Source organism: Rhinopithecus bieti, unplaced genomic scaffold (genome assembly GCF_001698545.2).
Source record: "Rhinopithecus bieti isolate Rb0 unplaced genomic scaffold, ASM169854v2 scaffold_12049, whole genome shotgun sequence".
NCBI classification, from domain to species: Eukaryota; Metazoa; Chordata; class Mammalia; order Primates; family Cercopithecidae; genus Rhinopithecus; species Rhinopithecus bieti.
This window is the reverse complement of record NW_016807278.1, coordinates 3,141,736-3,159,562: the sequence shown is the minus strand read 5'-3', so window position 1 is coordinate 3,159,562 and position 17,827 is coordinate 3,141,736. Positions and strand designations below refer to the sequence as shown.

The 17,827-nt window shown below is 49.3% G+C and overlaps 1 protein-coding gene across 2 annotated transcripts in view; it reads right to left on the bottom strand.

Moving 5' to 3' along the window:
• Nucleotides 1-17,827, bottom strand: part of PIK3C2B (phosphatidylinositol-4-phosphate 3-kinase catalytic subunit type 2 beta) — a 71,008-nt gene that overhangs the window by 44,493 nt on the left and 8,688 nt on the right. For both annotated transcript variants that reach the window (XM_017881028.1, XM_017881025.1), the window contains exon 2: nt 1,381-2,400. In XM_017881028.1, coding sequence (XP_017736517.1) covers nt 1,381-2,313 — 933 coding nt within the window. In that variant the 5' untranslated portion in view covers nt 2,314-2,400. The remainder of the gene's footprint in view (nt 1-1,380; nt 2,401-17,827) is intronic.

Genomic DNA, 17,827 nt, shown 5'->3' with positions numbered 1-17,827 from the left:
GCTAAGGAGGAAACCAGGACGGAATGAAGTGGAATGCTAAGCTGTCACAGAAGGCATCAGCAGCCAGGGGCATCGGCTCACGCCTGTAATCCCAGCACTTTGGGAGGCCAAAGTGGACAGATCACCTGAGGTCAGGAGTTCGAGACCAGCCTGGCCAATGTGGTGAAACCCCGTCTCTACTAAAAATACAAAAATTAGGTAGGCGTGGTGGCAGGTGCCTCTAATCCCAGCTACTTGGGAGGCTGAGGCAGGAGAATCTTTTGAACCCGGGAGGCGGAGGCTACAGTGAGCCGAGATCATGCCACTGCACTCCAGCCTGGGTGACAGAGCGAGACTCCATCTCAAAAGAAAGGCATCAGCCATGGGGGTATCACTTGTCTCTTGACTCCTTGCAGCCAGGGTTTCCAGCGACCAAGGATGAAACACAAAGAGGCTTTCTGGTCCCACCCAGGAGATGCTGCTGAAGCTCCCCTAAACCAGAAAAAAGATCAGAGCTGCCCTGGTACCTGCCTAGGGGCTTTGACCTAGATAGTTCGCTATTTTACACTATGTACTGATAAAAATAAAATTATTTGTCATACCGTATATTTTTTCTAAGTATTTTCATTGTGAAAACAGAATGGGTAGAGATGAATAACGCAAGGGTTGCACAACAATGTGAATGTCATCAGTGCCACTGACTACACACTTACACACGGTTACGGTGGCGAATTTTACGTTACGTATATTTTATCACAATAAAGAACAGAGCAGGGGGAGAGAGAGAAAGAGAGAGAGAAAGGGAAGAGAGGAGAGAGAGGGCTTAGGAATGAGAGAGGCCAGGCTGAATGCTGGCCCTGCTATTGCTTGCTGTGTGGCTTTGGACTATGAGGAAGGGTTGTTGTGGAGATCTGGACCAGGGTCTGGCATTCAGTGGGCACTAAACAAGTGGTTACTATTGTGAATGATCTTCATCGCCACACAGCGTTTTTGGCAGAGCAGGGCCTCAGAGCAAGCGGAAGCAACTTGCTCTGGTCCAGAGAGCCATTCAGCCAGTCAATAATGAATCCCCTAACTCCCAATTCAGTCCTTACATCAGGAAGCAGGCACACGCTAGGAACCAGGATTTCCAAATGCCTGCCCCAGAAGGACCATTTTGGCCAAGATACATGAAACCTGGCCCTGAGAAGGAGCCCTCCCTCTACTGGTATCCACCCCAAATCAAGCCTCCCTTGGACCTCCCCTACAAGAGCCAGGGTCCCAGTGGCAGAAAAAGAGGGTAGGAGAGGCCTAAAGGGGTAAGGACTTGGCAGAGTTGGATGTAGAACAGCAGAGAGACTAGTCCCTGTTTCTGAAGGACATGGAGAAAGGAAGGCAGAAGAAACACAAGAAGGTGCTCACCGGGGCTGCAGAAATCCGACGGTTCTTGCCAGGCGTCGCATTCTTTCGGTTACCATAGCGGGAGGCATAGGTGCGGGGGGGCACCTGAGGGGGCATAGTCTTGCTCCTGGCCACAGGTTTTCCAGAGGTGTCTTTGCTGAAGTCCAGGGGCCCTCGGCCCTCCTTCCAGCCCCTGGTGGCATCCCGCAGCATCTCCGCATCATAGGTCGATTTCAAGTTGAGCCTAGTAATTGCATCATTGATACCATCATAGTCCACAGACCCCAGTAGGCGCCCCTGACCCCCACCTCCCGGCACTTCTTCCTCTTCTAGGATCCGATGCTCTAGCAGTTTGCCCGGCAATTGTTCGACCAATGAGAAAGTGTTGATGTCATTGGGCTGGGAGATCTTGGAGGATGAGGGGGACCCCTTTCTGGGAGGCAGGGGAGGGGTATCCCAGATAGAAGCTCGGGGAGGCAGAGGAGGTGGGGATAGTTTCTTGCAAGAGCCCTCTATGTCCCCTGGTCCTGGGGATGAAGAAACTCCCCCATCTGAACCATCAAAAATGTAAAGGTAGTCCCCAGACAGGGAGCCCTTGGGCCAGGGATCTGGGCCAGGCAGGGGCCCTTGGGAGGTAGAGTGGTTGGGCGGCCCTTCCTGTGGGGAGAGTGAGTTGTAGTTGAGGGTAGGATCAGAGCCAGAGAGACCGCGTAACAGCTTGAGGTCGGTCCGCCTTCCTGCCGGCTTGCTGTAGAAGTCTACCCCAGGCTCATCCCAGCTGATGAGAGAGGGGTCTGCGTTCTGTTTGGCTCTATTCTCCTCCTTGTCGTGCCGGAGCCGGGACAGGGCATCATACTCCATCTGCAGGGCTTCGGCCATCGCCAGCTCTTTGCGGCTGATGCCCACCGACTCCAGGGACTTCCAGTGTTCCCCATTGCCCTGAGTCGAAGACATGGCGAGGACGGGGGACACAGGTGACAAAGAAGTCTCTACTTCCTGCCAACGTCAGTTCTGGAGGGTTGTGACATGCTGTCTGGGCATCTGCAGGGGTAAAAATATCAATCAGTCACAAAGAGAGATTTACTAATAATCCAATTTAGGTGACATAATCTGGGCCAGTGCCTGTTTCTTTGGTGTGTACAACTAATGGAAAGCATAGAAAGACAGAGGAAAAAAGGGATACCAAGACAACTTTACCTATTTATTATATCCAACTACCCATCCATTCATCTCTACGTGCCTCATCTCTGCGCCCTAATCCCTATACTCACCTCTGTCATTTGTGCTCCAAAAAGAGAAAGGCACCTCTTTTTTTTTTTTTTTTTTTTTGAGACGGAGTCTCACTGTGTCGCCCAGGCTAGAGTGCAACGGTGCGATCTCGGCTCACTGCAACCTCCGCCTCCCAGGTTCAAGTGATTCTCCTGCCTCAGCCTCCCAAGTAGCTGGGATTACAGGCGCCCACCACCGCGTCTGGCTAATTTTTGTATTTTTAGTACAGACAGGGGTTTGTCATGTTGGCTAGGCTTGTTTCGAACTCCTGACCTCAGGTGATCCACCCGCCTCGGCCTCCCAAAGTGCTGGGATTACAGGCGTGAACCACCACTCCCAGCCAAAAGGCACCTTCTATTACCCAAGAAGAAGAGATGGAAGCAAAGCTTCTCCAATCAATTTGAAGAGGACAGCTTTCATACACTACTGGTGGGGACTGTAAAATGGTACAACCACTCTGGGAAACAGCTTCTTAAAAAGGTAAACATACACCTAACATAGGATTCAACTATCACTCCTACTTATCCAAGAAAAATAAAAGCATATGTCCACACAAAGACTTGCTTATGAATATCCACAGCAGCTTTATTTGTAATATCCCAAAATGTCCATCAACAGTGAATGGATTTTTAAAAATGTGATGTCTACACAATTGAATACTACTTGGCAATAAAAAGGAATGAATTATTGGCAAAGGCAATAACATGGATAATCTTAAAATAGCTTTGCTGAGTAAAAGATGCCAGAAAAAACAGTATGACTATGTAAGATCCATTTATATAAAATTCTGGAAAATGCAAACTGATCTATAATGACAGCAGATCAGCGGTATATGGGGGACAGAGTGGAAAAAGGGGTGGACTACAAAGGGACACAAGAGAACCTTTGGAGGTGATGAATGTTTATTATCTTGCTTGTGGCTTCTTTGGTATACTCACATGTCAAAACTTATCAAACTATACACTTTCAATATGCATATTTTATTATATGTCAATTACACCTCAATAAAACTATAAATGAAAAGTACAAGAGAACCCTGTTAAACGGACCTTGTAATTACTCAGCTTGCACTAGGATCCTCCCCAAATACACCAATATATAAAAGAAAACAAAGCTTGCCAACAGGTGAGACCCAGCTACCTGATCTCATATGGGTATGCCAAAAATATTGATTTCCCCGCCCCCACCCCCCCGCCACAGCCCTCAGAAGGCCACACAGGATCTCCAGGCCAGTGCTTCCACTTACTTCAGTGCTGGTATCCTTTTCTCTAGAAGCCATCATGTGAACAGAGTTGAGAAGCACTCAACAAATGGTGGTAATGACAAGGTCAGTCTGGCCCAGTGGTTCTCAACCCCAGCTGCAACATTAGGAACACTGGGGGAACTTTTAAAAAGTACTGAAGGCTGGCCGGGTGCAGTGGCTCACGCCTATAATCCCAGCACTTTGGGAGGCTGAGGTAGACAGATCACCTGAGGTCAGGAGTTTGAGACCAGCCTGGCTAACATGCCAAATACAAAAAATTAGCCAGGCGTGGTGGCATGCGTCTGTAATCCCAGCTACTCAGGAGGCTGAGGCAGGAGAATCACTTGTTGCAGTGAGCTGAGATTACATCATTGCATTCCAGCTTGGGCAACAAGAGCGAAACTTCGTCTAAAAAAAAAAAAAAGTACTCAAGCCCGAATACTCTCAAGAGATTCCGATTTAATTGATCTGCGGTAGGGTAATGGTATTTTTTAAAAACTTCCCAGGAGATTCTAATGTGTAGCCCAACCTGAGAACTGTGAATCTATGAATGTGTGTTTGTGATTAGGCTGGGGGAGACCAGTGTGAAGTAGTCACTTCTGACTCTTAGCATCAGCAGCCAAAAGGTTGACAGTTCCATAAAAATTATCAAAAAATGTTCATTCTATTGTACTGCTTCACCCAACAGGTAACAAACATGAAATTACTCCTCATGATTAGAATGTTGAAAACATCAATAGGAAAAAGGCTCAGATAGATTCTTGGGTGGCAAGTTGCTTAGATTCAAAGTAAGTTAGGACAAAGTTATCCCTTTCCCTGGGGTGCCCTCCCAGGACCCTGGTACATCTGTCAGGTATAGGCACAGGACCCTGGTCTGAAGGGTTCTGGCTCAGTGAATCTGACAACTATTGCGCTTAGGAATTAGTTCACCAAGGAGAGACCGGCCCAAGCCCAGCCTCAGAGTATCTAAAGCAGTTCACTGTTAACTTAATTTCTCTGCCTTTCCACAGCTCCTTACAGATCACTTTTTATCCACAGTGGGTATGAGGGAGTCTTGCTATTTGAAATTCAAAAGAGTAGCATAAGCAGATGGAGATATCCAGAACCTAGCTGCCTGGAGCTGGGAGACTGGTCCCAGGAAAAGGAGGGCCTAGTGCCTTACAGATAGAAGACACCAGATAAATGCTCAAAGTTGGATTGGGCTTAGGCATGTTAATCCAGAGAATGATTGTGTATTTTCAGTGCTGAGCTAGGACAAGCAGAGTATTAAGATTTGCCTTAGCAGGCACTCCTCTGAGGAGGAAAATTCAGGCCACTGGAAATAATCTTTTTCAACTTCCAGCCTCTCTTCCAACACTCACTTATGCACACTTGCACTCAGCTTCACTTTCTTCCTTTTGGCCCAGGGGAAGCAGATTCCTGCCTCCTGCTGAGGCACAACCCTCTTCTGCTCTTGCCCCATCCATTTCATCTCTAGGATAATGCTCCATGGATTTCCCTTCCCTCTCCTGTATCTTCAATCTCTTCTCCTTAACGTGGTTTATCTCTTCAGCACATAAACATGCCTCATCTAATCTTAACAAGAAAGGAAAAACCCCACACCCTAAAACACCTCCCCTTAACTTTTTTTTTTTCTTTTAAGATGGAGTTTTGGCCGGGCACGGTGGCTCAAGCCTGTAATCCCAGCACTTTGGGAGGCCGAGACGGGCGGATCACGAGGTCAGGAGATCGAGACCATCCTGGCTAACACAGTGAAACCCCGTCTCTACTAAAAAAATACAAAAAACTAGCCGGGCGAGGTGGTGGGCGCCTGTAGTCCCAGCTACTTGGGAGGCTGAGGCAGGAGAATGGCGTAAACCCGGGAGGCGGAGCTTGCAGTGAGCTGAGATCCGGCCACTGCACTCCAGCCTGGGCGACAGAGCGAGACTCCGTCTCAAAAAAAAAAAAAATAATAAGATGGAGTTTTGCTCTTGTTGCCCAGGCTGGAGTACAACGGCATGATCTGGGCTCACTGCAACCTCTGCCTCCCAAGTTCAAGTGATTCTCCTGCCTCAGCCTCCTGAGTAGCTGGGATTACAGGCATGCGCCACCACGCCCAGCTGATTTTGTATTTTTAGTAGAGACAGGGTTTCTCCATGTTGGTCAGGCTGGTCACGAACTCCCAATCTCAGGTGATCCACCCGCCTCAGCCTTCCAAAGTGCTGGGATTACAGGAGTCAGCCACCGCACCCAGCTCCCCTTAACTTTTTTGTCCTCTCTGTTCATCCTTCCGTTCTCAGCCAAGCTTCCAGAGAGTGGACTACACCTGATATTTCCAAATTCTCCCTTCCCATTTACTCTTTAACTCACTGTAATCTGGTGTCTGCCCCCTACATCCCACTAAAACTGCTCCTGCAACAATGCCTGGGCTGCCCAGTTCGGTAGCCATTTCCACCTGCCTGGACACTGCTGCTGTATTTGACTCTACAAACCATTCCCTTCTTTCTTAAACCCTCTCCCCCTGGCTTTCATGAAGATATTTTTCTCTTGTTCTCCATCTCCTCCTTCTTTGTCTTCCTCTTCCTTTGTCCACCCCTGAAATGTTGGTGTTGGCTCAGGATTCTATTCTCAGCTTACTGTTAACTCTACCCCCACTGCTCGGGCAATCTCATCTATTCTTGTTTCCTATCCATACTACTCACATGTTAATGATTCCAAATATGTATCTCTCCTTCAAGTTTATATGCCCACTCATATCTCAAAATCCAAATGTCCAAAACTCAACTATCATCTTCTTTCCTCCCCACAATCTGCTCCTTGCTCCTAGTTCCCCATTGTGGTGAATGGCACCACCCAGTCCCCCAAGCCAAAATCCTGTAGTCATCCTAGAGTCCCCCTTCCTTTCACTCCTCTCTCCAATTGCCAAGGCATGCCACCTTTTCCTCCTTAACACTTCCCAAAGCTAATCTTTCCTTCTATCCTAACTGTGGTTGCCCTAATTCAGGCCCTTGTCTTCTCTCATTTGGGCTAATACAATGGCCTCCTAATAGTTCTTCCCCCTACTAACCTTGGCCTCTTCAAGGCTTTTTCACAGAGCATCCTGAGGGCTCTTCCTAAAATGTAAATCTGATCACCTCGCTTCCTGCTTAAGATCCTTCAAAGGCTCTCTGATTTCTCATAAGACTCTCTCCTGCCCTGCTCTCCCTCTCATCTCCAACCATTCATGACCATGTATGTGATACCTCCGTGATTTGGTTCAAGTTGTTCCAAATTGCTAGTTGCTATTGGCTCCCAATAGCAACCAGTGTATATTTTAAACACAGGTTTAAGATATTTTATTCAAAATTACATGTTTATGGATCTATCACCCCTACTATGTTCCTCAAGTTCCAAATTCCCATCATTTCCACCGAGCTTGAACTGGAACGTCAGGGCAGAACCTTCTGGGAGGTGGGGAATTTTCAGACATGGAGATGGGTGGTCAGGATGTAACTGGTGTGCTCCTTAGTATCCTTCAAACACAGGACTGGGTTTTGGAACTAACCAAGTTGGATTGGCATCTGTAAGACAGGTGCAAGGATGACAAGAAAACCACACACAATGCCTTCCAGCTCTGAGATTCCTTGATTCCAACCTACCAATTCCTTAGGTCAAATCTCTGAGAGGACTCCAAAATTACAGGAAAGAGAAGGAAAGGGTGATCCCAGGGTGATCCAAGCAGGCGCTGTTCCTGAAGCTCTTCCCAGACTGGAATTCAGACGGAAGAAAGGCGAGCTACCCGTCTCTAACCACCATCCTCCTGGCTCTGGGACAGGCCGCCACTAGACTGTCTCAGCCACACAGGGAAGGAAGCCCAGCTCTCTGACAGATCTCACGCCCGGGGCCACACTGGCAATGCTCCTCCCAAAGGCTCAGCACTCAGCTCACTATGATGCTGAGAGGTGGCAGTGAGGAAACAGGACAAACAGCATCCCCCACAGGACTAGGGGGGCCACCCCCAAGGTGAAGTAAAGGTTCAGAGAGCAGCAGCCAGACATGAGGGAACTCCAGAGACGGAAAGGCAGGAGCAACCAGTCCCAACGACCTTGAAACACAGCGAGCTGGCTTCCTCTAAAAATTCAAGCCCTAGATTTCATTTTCCAGGACTAGAGGATACGCAGAAAGTATTTTAGGAATCAGGGTTTCATGTTTCCTGCCTCCCCGCTTCCCCAATTCAGTTCTCTCTCTGTCAGGTTCTACATTAGAAATTGCTCTAGGGCCAGGCGTGGTGGCTCATGTCTGTAATCCTAGCACTTTGGGAAGCCGAGGTGGGAGGATTACTTGAGCCCAGGGTTCAAGACCATCCTGTGGGGGGATAAAATTAGCTGGGTGTGGTGGCATGCACCTGTAGTCCCAGCTACTTGGAAGGGTAAAGTGGATGGATTGCTTGAGCCTGGGAGTTTGAGGCTACAGTGAGCCATGATCATGCCATTGCACTCCAGTCTGAGTGACAGAGACCCTGTCTCAAATAAAATAAATAAAATAAAATAAAAATAAAGATTGCTCTATTCCCTTAGTCTTCAAGGGCTACTAGGGATTCTGTATAAAAATAAATAGCCATGTTGGTCCCTTGAAAGAGGAAGGGTAGACCAGGGCCTGCATCTCTGCTACTCTACAGCCCATCCAGGGAGAGATGGCTGGGGCCAGTGCCACGATGTCACACAACTCCAGGGGGCACCCCACACATTGTATTCTATGTGAATGACAACCCCTGACCACAAAAAATAAAACCATGTGAATGGTGCCTCCTGGAGTTATACACCTTGGTGGTTCAGGCTGCGTTCTCTCCTAATGTCTACCTCCTAGAAAACAGATGGAAATCGTCCAGAAGGTCTGTTACAGCAAGTTTTCTTTCACCACCTGCCTGCAATAATTGTTAACATTTCCCCACATTTGCTCTTTCTTGTTCTACTTTACCATTTGAAACTAAGATGCCCTTTGCAAAGTGTGCGTAAGAAACACTTTGCCTCTAAAAACTTCAGTCTGAATCTCTGAGAGCAAGGGCATTCTCCTATGTAAACACAATGCCATGAGCACACCCACAAAACTTAACATTGACAACAATAATATCATCTAATGCACACTCCACATTTGAGTGACCGCAATTGTCTGTCATCTGGGAAGCTTTAAAAATATATACATTCCCGGCCTCTCCTCTGGAGGTTCTGACTCAGTAGGGTGAGTGCCTGGATGCTGGATGCTTCAAAAGCCCCTAAAGTGATTCGAATGTGCAGTCACATTTGACCCCACAGAAGAGGATTTCAGAACTCTCACGAAGACAAGAGGACCTGGGTAGAGGCACCCCAAAAAGCACCAGTCAGCTGATGAAACAAGAGGATATGCCTATGGCCAAGCAGGTCGGTGCCAGGGTCTGAGTTGCACCAGGCACCAAACTCAGTCTCACAGCTGCCCACAGATGGCTGAGGGCTGGCCAGGGAGGAAATGGGGTCAGGACAGAGTGACACAATGGTTCAGAGTCAAAGGGTGGAAAGAAAGGAGAGGGCACTCCCTCCAGTGGAGCTGGCTCTGTTTAGTCCCTGTGCCAGAGTGGGAGGAGCCCAGGGGCCACCACTGGAGCCAGTGGGTGGTGAGGGTTCCTGCTGTCTTGCTGGAAGGCACCCTAACAGAATGGTTCTGCTTGGGACTGGGAGAATCTAGAGGACTCTGGGTCATCTCTTCCCCATACCCTGAGCCACAGATTGGATCCCAATGGGTGTTGAGTATCAGCTACATGCCAGGCCAGGCACATACATATCTAAAGACTAGAAGTAATCAGATGACTATGGCACAATTCCAGGGAGCTTACAATCTAGCAAAGGTGGCAGACACACACATAAGGAATCCAATCCCCTCTTGGGGTGTAAAGCAGGAAGCAAGAAGGTACTGCATTTCTTGGACCATCTTCAGTGGGTAGGGAAAATAGAAAGCTCTCAAGCAAGGTGGTGAAGAATATGCAGGGTTTCAAGCCCGCAGTCTTGGGCATCCTGATTTTCAGTAGATTTTACTAAGGGAAGAGAATCAGCTCTAGGACTTCCCCAGGAAGGGACCCTCAGCACCTCCCTTAAGGGCAGGCAAGGTCAGGGAGTCAGAAGCCATAAGGACTTAAACCCTTTGGTGTCCAGGTTTTTCTCTTCAGAGAGGACCTCCACTTCTATCTATCCCCCAGCACCCACACTCAGCCATATCTCCAATCCCACTGGCTTTGCAGCTGGGGACGCTGCCCTGCATCTCACTCCACACACGTGCCACTGGCTCCACCTGCCCCTCCCACAGCCTGGCTCTAACAGGGAACATCAACACACTCTGCCAGGAATCTGACTCCTCCAGCAGGGAGATGTATTAAGGTCAAGCCGGCCAGCTCCCAGCCTCCAACAAATGTGCATCTGATCCCTGCTTCCTTATGGAAAACCCACAGGTTGTCTACTGCTCTACAAGCAAGCTTCTTTGATGGCAGATCTATTATGGAATCACATGCACCAATACGGTATTTCTCTGCTCTGGAGTGTGTGCCCTCTGGGTACCTCTCATTTAGTTTCAAATGTGAGAAGACAGAAAATAACAGTTTGTGTTTTCTTCCCACTTATACATCCCCTCTCTAGTGACCTCTATAGCTAAACAAAAGCAGCCCCACACAGTCTGGCATTTCCTACCAGGACTTACTCTCCATCCTTCTACTCCCTGCGTATACCATACCCTGGACTCTCCAATAATTTGAAGCCAAAGTGCACAAAAGAGTTTAGTGAAAGTCCTTCTGGGTCCTAGACAAGCAGAGGGACAGGAGTTGGAGCCTGTGGGTCACAGCTACGTAAAATCAGGTCTGCGTGCACTGCTGACTCCAACTCAGAGACCCCGATTCTAGCTCAGAAACCATTTGGCCTCATGCACACACATAGAATCCTTGGAGATCATAGCTCCTGCCACATACCCTGTAGACTGTGGGCTCTGCATATGAGGAGAGACCAGGATGGAAGAGGTGAGGCAGCTTGTGGCTCCCTAAAAACTTTCCTTCCTCTAGAGCTGGCAATTTTGATTGCAGGGCCAGGGACCAGAAGCTGGCAATCAACTGAATGGAACATTTGGCAAAGACGGAAGAAAAGCCTTGGCAGTATGTGTATTTCTAACCCAGGAATCATCCCAGGAGCCAGAGCAGCCACATCTCTGTCTGGTTCCTACTTCCTGCTTCCTCCTCCCCTCTTCCCTCACCCAAGAACCAATCCTTCTCATCCAGTTCACCCCAGGTTCCCTCTAAGGGCATGGTAGTTATGAGGGACTCCTCCAGCTTTCTTGGCCTTCCGGAGAAAGGTAGGGGGACAGGAAAGGTCCCAGGATGACCTCCCCTGACCAACCTTGGCCTCCAGCTGAGGAGACCACTGAGGGAACTTCTTTATACACAACTTTCACAGCAGCCCATCCCGTATCAGAAAAACAGCCACAGAATTTCCAAAAAGCAACACCTAGGAAACCCTAAATGCTCTGAAAATACTGTAGATGCTGCGAAGTAGAAAAGAAGCTCCTATGAAAGAGGACACAGAAAATGGGTGGAGTTGGAGATGAAGACACAGAAAATGGGTGGAGTTGGAGATGAAGACACAGTAGCTCTCTTTAGGCCTGGCCTCCCCCATCTACCACCTTTCTCAGCTTTGCCTCAACACAGCATTTGCTTCCTATAAACTGAGGTCTCCTGCAAGGCCCAGATTGTCACCACTGTCACCTCCAACCTCAGCTCAGCTTCCTTAGCTCATGCCCTTGGGAATCCAGTTCTGCAGGATTCATTCCTGTGTGGGTGGGGAAGACTCCCTGGAGGATGCCAGCCTGTTCAGCAGAGTCCATAAAGCAAGCCCCAGCTGTTCCCATCCAGCCAGGGCACCAAACTGAGGAAACAACATACCAACAAGGCTCTGCTCTGCCTGGAGGGCTCATCAGAGAGAGGACAGGAAAGGCCACGGCAGAGGAGCTGCCTCCCCAAGTCCTCTGCACTGGGCTCGGTGGGGCTGGGCTAACCCAACTGGGTCTGCAAGGAGCAAGGAGGCAGTGCGGAGGCGTGCTTCAAATGAGGGCCCAGTCCCACTGCAAGGGGATGAGGATGTATGTCGGGGTAACTGCAGAGGCACCGGACTGATCAGAGGGCACTGAATAATGTCAGTGAGACCATCCTCCAGAAGGAAGACATCCTTCCTGGGGGCTGACACTTTCTTTTTGAGCGAGTGTCTCTAATTCAGTCAATTATAATAATAGCTAGGGTGCTTTCTGGTAGCACCTTTCTCAGACGTCCAAAATGTTCTCTCGCGTCTTGATGACAGGGTCCTCCTTTCTGTCCCCGATGAGAGGGAGGACCACTAAGGCTAAGTGGCTTTGTACTGTGTCTCCCACTGGAGCTGCTCCAGAGTCGGGAAAATATTGTAGACCCAATGAAGGGAGGCTGGCATGGTGGGAATACTCAGAAACACTCTTGGCCCCAGCCTTGTGCTCTCCCCTGCAAGTATACACTCAGCACAGATATGCCAGAGCCCCAGTACCCAGAAGGATCACACACATAAGAGTAGAGGAGGCAGGTCCAGCAGCTCCCAGGTGGTGGTGCTGTCTGTAGGGAGGATGGGGGTGACTGCCTGTAAGCCTGGGTGCAGGCGCCAATGGGCAGGGCCAGGCTGTGTGGGTGGTGGGCTGCTGGCAGCTGACAGCCACCTGCTCAGCTCTGAGGGCCAAAGGAAGTCAAGCAGAAAAAGGCAGAGCCAGCCATCCATGGGAACCAGCTAAGGTGCCGACCAGCCCCCACGCCACGCTTCTTTCCTCCCTTGGGATAGGAAGGCTCTCCATCACGTGCCCACAGCCCGGCCCACTATCCCTGTGCTATCACGGTGTTCCTCAACTGGCAAGCTAGACTCAGAGTCTAATGATAAAGCAGGGTATCTTCAGGTATGCTAACTTCAGGTATTATCTTCAGGTAATGCTAACTCCTCAAATATCAAGGCAATCCCTAATAGATTACACTCACTCTCAGGGACCTGAAGCCATAGGGATCACACAAACCGTGTGTAACCCCCAACCCCTCCTCACACTTTTCCCCCTGCACCCCACACACACATCTACATCTCCCCACTACATACACACCGCACACTTCCCATGCTTATCCCATACCCCTCACACCCTCCCCATACACACCCTACTCTCCCCCCACACACCCTACTCTCCCCCGACACACACCCTCCTGCTCACTCACTCCCTCACCAGCTCTCCCAGGAGAAGAGAAGAGAGGAAGCTGGCCTAGACCCATAAGGTCACACTCTTTTTTCTTTTTTTTGAGACGGAGTCTCGCTCTGTCGCCCAGGCTGGAGTGCGGTGGAGTGATCTTGGCTCACTGCAAGCTCCGCCTCCAGGTTCAAGCAATTCTCTGCCTCAGCCTCCTGAACCACAGTCACCCGCCACCACGCCCAGCTAATTTTTTGTATTTTTAGTAGACATGGGGTTTCATTATGTTAGCCTGGATGGTCTCGATCTCCTGACCTCGTTGATCCACCCGCCTGGGCCTCCCAAAGTGCTGGGATTACAGGCATGAGCCACCATGCCGAGGTCACATTCTTAGTGTCACTGGCAAAGAAGTCTGAGAAAAAAGGTTAAACCCAGAAGAAAAAGGAAAACAGGCCCTCTCAGTGCCGGGGGCAGCTCCGGCCCTTCCCCAAGCAGGCTCTTCCTTCTCTGCATTCCAGCAGGCTGGGGGCACCCAGGCAAAGAGAATGCCATGGAAGGAGCCCCAGGCAGAAGAGCTTCACAAGAGCCCTCTCCCAAATGCCCCCAGACCTGCTGGCAGGCCCCCTAGGGTGGCTGGTCATTCCCTAAATCAGGAAGGTGTAAAGAAGCCCTGGGTCCCCACAGGCCAGGGTAGGAAAGGAAAGGGACACTGGCTTTCAAGCAGTTCCAGTCTTTCAATCCAGAGAAAAGCAGAAAAATGAAACACCCCTAAACATCTGATACTCATTTACACAGGGGTGTGAGAGGCCAAGGTGTTAGTCCCTCCTAGGGACATTTGCATTAAAAAGCAGTCTAAGGAGGAGAGCGCCCAACCCAACAGGCCCTGGAAATGGTAAGACTTCTATTTTCCCAGGGAGGAATGAGCCATGAAAAGACAGGGTGCTCTCTAGTGTTAGGCCCCATAGCTCCACGGCCTCCCCCTGGTCTCAGCTCCTGAGTCTAGGAACCTCTTGCCCCTCTAGAGTACAGTCCCCACAATGTTGCCCCTTTAAGGCACTGACCCCTCCAACCCCTGGCCTTGGCTATTCTTAGCCCAGGTTGATCCAGGTGGCCACGGTCCTCTGCCTATAGCCATGCAGTTCCCAAGCTGGGAGCCTCCATTCTTCCTGGTAGCAGGTCAGAAGGATATCCTGCTCCAGGGTCAGTCAAGGACACTGAACCCAGCGGGGAGACCAAGGATTCTACTTCGGCCAGGTCAAAGGGGAAACCCTACTCAGGGTACAAGGCCTTAAAAGAGAACTGAAGGCCGGGCGTGGTGGCTCATGCCTATAATCCAGCACTTTGGGAGGCCGAGGCGGGCAGATCGAGACCAGCCTGGGCAACATGGTGAAACCCCATCTCCACCAAAAATACAAAAATTAGCTGGTTGTGGTGGCAGGTGCCTGTAATCCCAGTTACCTGGGAGGCTGAGGCAGGAGAGTTGCTTGAACCCGGGAAGCAGAGGCTGCAGTGAGCCGAAATTGCGCCACCGCACTGCACTCCTTCTTAAAAAAAACAAAAAAAACAAAACAAAAAAAAAACTGAGACACAAGATACTCTCCAAGATAGCCTGTGGTGTCCCAGAATCCTCAAACCACAGGAAGGATACCTAGATGGGGGGAATGGGAAGAAGGCAGTGGTCCTGATGGTGCCAGACCACAGGGGATCCCAGCAGGACTGCCCATGTTAGTCTGGTCACCCTAGACATGTTGCAGCAGTAGGCTTCAGTTTCCCCTTAGCCCTGGTCACCTGCACATACAGCCTGGTATGGACTCCCCATCCTCTATTTCCCATTTGTACCTAACTCTTAGGGCCTCAAAGCCACGGTTACCACTGGGGGTGCCTTTCTCTTCCTCCTGCTTTCTCTCTCTCCTGCTTCCATCCGAATTCAAGATCCTCAGAAAGGCCAGGCACAGTGGCTCACACCTGCAATCCCAGAATTCTGGGAGGCTGAAGCAGGATGATCGCTTGAGCCCAGAAGTTTGAGGCCAGCCTGGGAAACACAGTGAGACTCCACCTTTACAAAAAATACAAAAATTAGCTGGGTGTAGTGGCATGTCCCAGTAGTCCCAGCTACTTGGGAGGCTGAAATAGGAGGATCAACTGAGCCATGATTGAGACACTGCACTCCAGCCTGGGTGACAGAGGGAGACCCTGTCTCAAACAAAACAAAACAAAAAAGATATTCAGAAGCCCTCCCTGGTCAAGCCTTCCAGTATCTCCTTACTTTTATTCTGTGTCTCCATAATACCCTAATACTCCGTGTTTCACACTGATAAAAATGGTGGCCCTGTCACCTGGGGAACAAGAGCAACACTTTTGCCTTAGACATTAACTGACCATTTTTGCATCTCTGTGCATGGAGTGGTTATGGGTCATGGAGATTTTGAAAAAACAAAGTGACTTTAGCCAGGCAGAGGAGTACAGAGCAAAGAATCATGTCAATGAGTTTTGATATTGCTTTGTACATGCCCTGATGCCTTTCTCCGATCTCTTATCCCCCAGTTTGCACAGGAAGGTCCCAAGGGAGACAGATCTCCCTAAGACAGAACCTAAGTCTACACTAAGCAAAGGGGATGCTCAGCAGAAGGGTGAACTACCCAGCACAGTATAGCACACTCACATTCCACCAGCCCCTTGCCCATGTGACCCTCGCCCAGGGTCTCCCAGGGTAGCAACAGTCAGAAGTCATTCTCAGCAGGGATTCACTGACTGCTTCGGCTGGATGAGCGGCCAGGGTGTGACTGTGCAAGCATCCTTTGCCAACAATCCGCAGGAACTGTGTCAAAACACCTTTCCCGTGCAGGTGCCATTTCAAGGTCTGTGAAACTAGTACTGTCACAACAGGAGTGAGGGAATTACACTTTGTGCTGGTGAAAGGGAAAGAGAAGGGAGGCAGAGAAGTGGGGAGACAGAAGGGAAGACTACCTGCATATGAGCATCACAGAAATAGAAGGAAGGAAACACCTTTTTTCCCCCTCTGGTATTTTGTACCAGGTACTGTCTTATTTAGTCCTCACAACAATCCTTAAATGTGGACGTTATTATCCTTCTTTTATGGAAGAGGAAAGTAGAAAACAGGAAAGGGATGTAATAATTGGCCCAAAGGTCACACAACTTGTAAATGATAGAATCAAGAGTTAAACTGAAACGTGTATGAGCCCAAACTTCATAGTCTTTTTCCCATCCTGTTGTGGAAACCCAGGCACATCACATTTGATTAAGTGTTTAAACTGATGTTGGTGATTATTCTGGAACACCTGTATGCTCTCCACACCCCAATCCCAGAACATTTCACTCTCCCAGGCCACTCAAAAAAATAAACATAAAAATAAATAAGCAAAGTGAACAAACACACCCCACGGTTTGGGAGACGAGAGAACCAATGAGCAAGAGGGATTGTGTGAAGTCATACAGCTCGTCAGTGATAGAGGTGAGATCAGAAGTGGGAGTTCAGGTCCTTAGACTTCCTCTCAAGTGCTCTTCCCAGGCTGAGCCACAACCAGTCTTTTTTTTTTTTTTTTTTTTTTTTTTAATTTTAAGAGACAAGGTCTCACTCTGCCATCCAGGTTGGAGTGAAGTGGTGTGATCACGGATCACTGCAGCCTTGACCTCCCAGTCTCAAGCAACCCTCCCACCCCAGTTTCGCAAGTGGCTGGAATTACAGAGGTAAAGCCACTACACCCAACTATCTCTCCCACTCTTAAAATCCTTCAGGAGAGGAAATCCCCCAGCCTTCCTGATCTAATCTCTCTTAAATTGGTCCATTCCTTTCCAAGCCTCTGATGACTTTCATTAAATGAAATAACCTATAAAAAGCATATATTGGGCACCAAAAAAATTGTTATTCCTTTCTTTTACCTCAATGATTATTCTCTTACCTGAAAAATTATTTTATTGAGCACTAAAAAAAATTATTCCTTTTTGTCACCTGAATGATTGAGACAGACCACTAACTAGTCTGTCTCCTTGCTGACCCCCTAAAGTTTCTGCTCTCCACTGCCAGGATAATCTTCCTACAGGGGAGCTCTGATCATGTCCTTCTTCCTTCCTTTTTTTTTTTTTTTTTTTTGAGACAGGGTCTTGCTCTGTCACCCAGACTGGAGTGCAGTGGCAGGATCTTGGCTCACTACAACTTCCACCTCCCAGGCCCAAGCGATCCTCCCATCCTAGCCTCCTGAGAAGCTGAGACTACAGACGTGGTTGCCACCACACCTGGCTAACTTTTTGTCTTTTTGGTAGAGATGGGGTTTCACCTAGGCTAGGCTGATTTCAAACTCAAGTGATCTGCCCGCCCCGGCCTCCCAAAGTGCTGGGATTACAGGCATGAGCCTCCGCACCCTTTTATTCATGGGGGATGTGCGATGGCTCTAATATAAGAGCAGTGTCTGCACATCCCCCATGAATGAAAGTGACTTGCTCTTTTCAACATTGTTATCTTTTTTTTTTTTTTTTTTTTTTTGAGACGGAGTCTCGCTCTGTCGCCCAGGCTGGAGTCTGGAGTGCAGTGGCCAGATCTCAGCTCACTGCAAGCTCCGCCTCCCAGGTTCCCGCCATTCTCCTGCCTCAGCCTCCGGAGTAGCTGGGACTATAGGCGCCCGCCACCGCGCCCGGCTAGTTTTTTGTATTTTTTTAGTAGAGACGGGGTTTCACCGTATTAGCCAGGATGGTCTCGATCTCCTGACCTCGTGATCCGCCCGTCTCGGCCTCCCA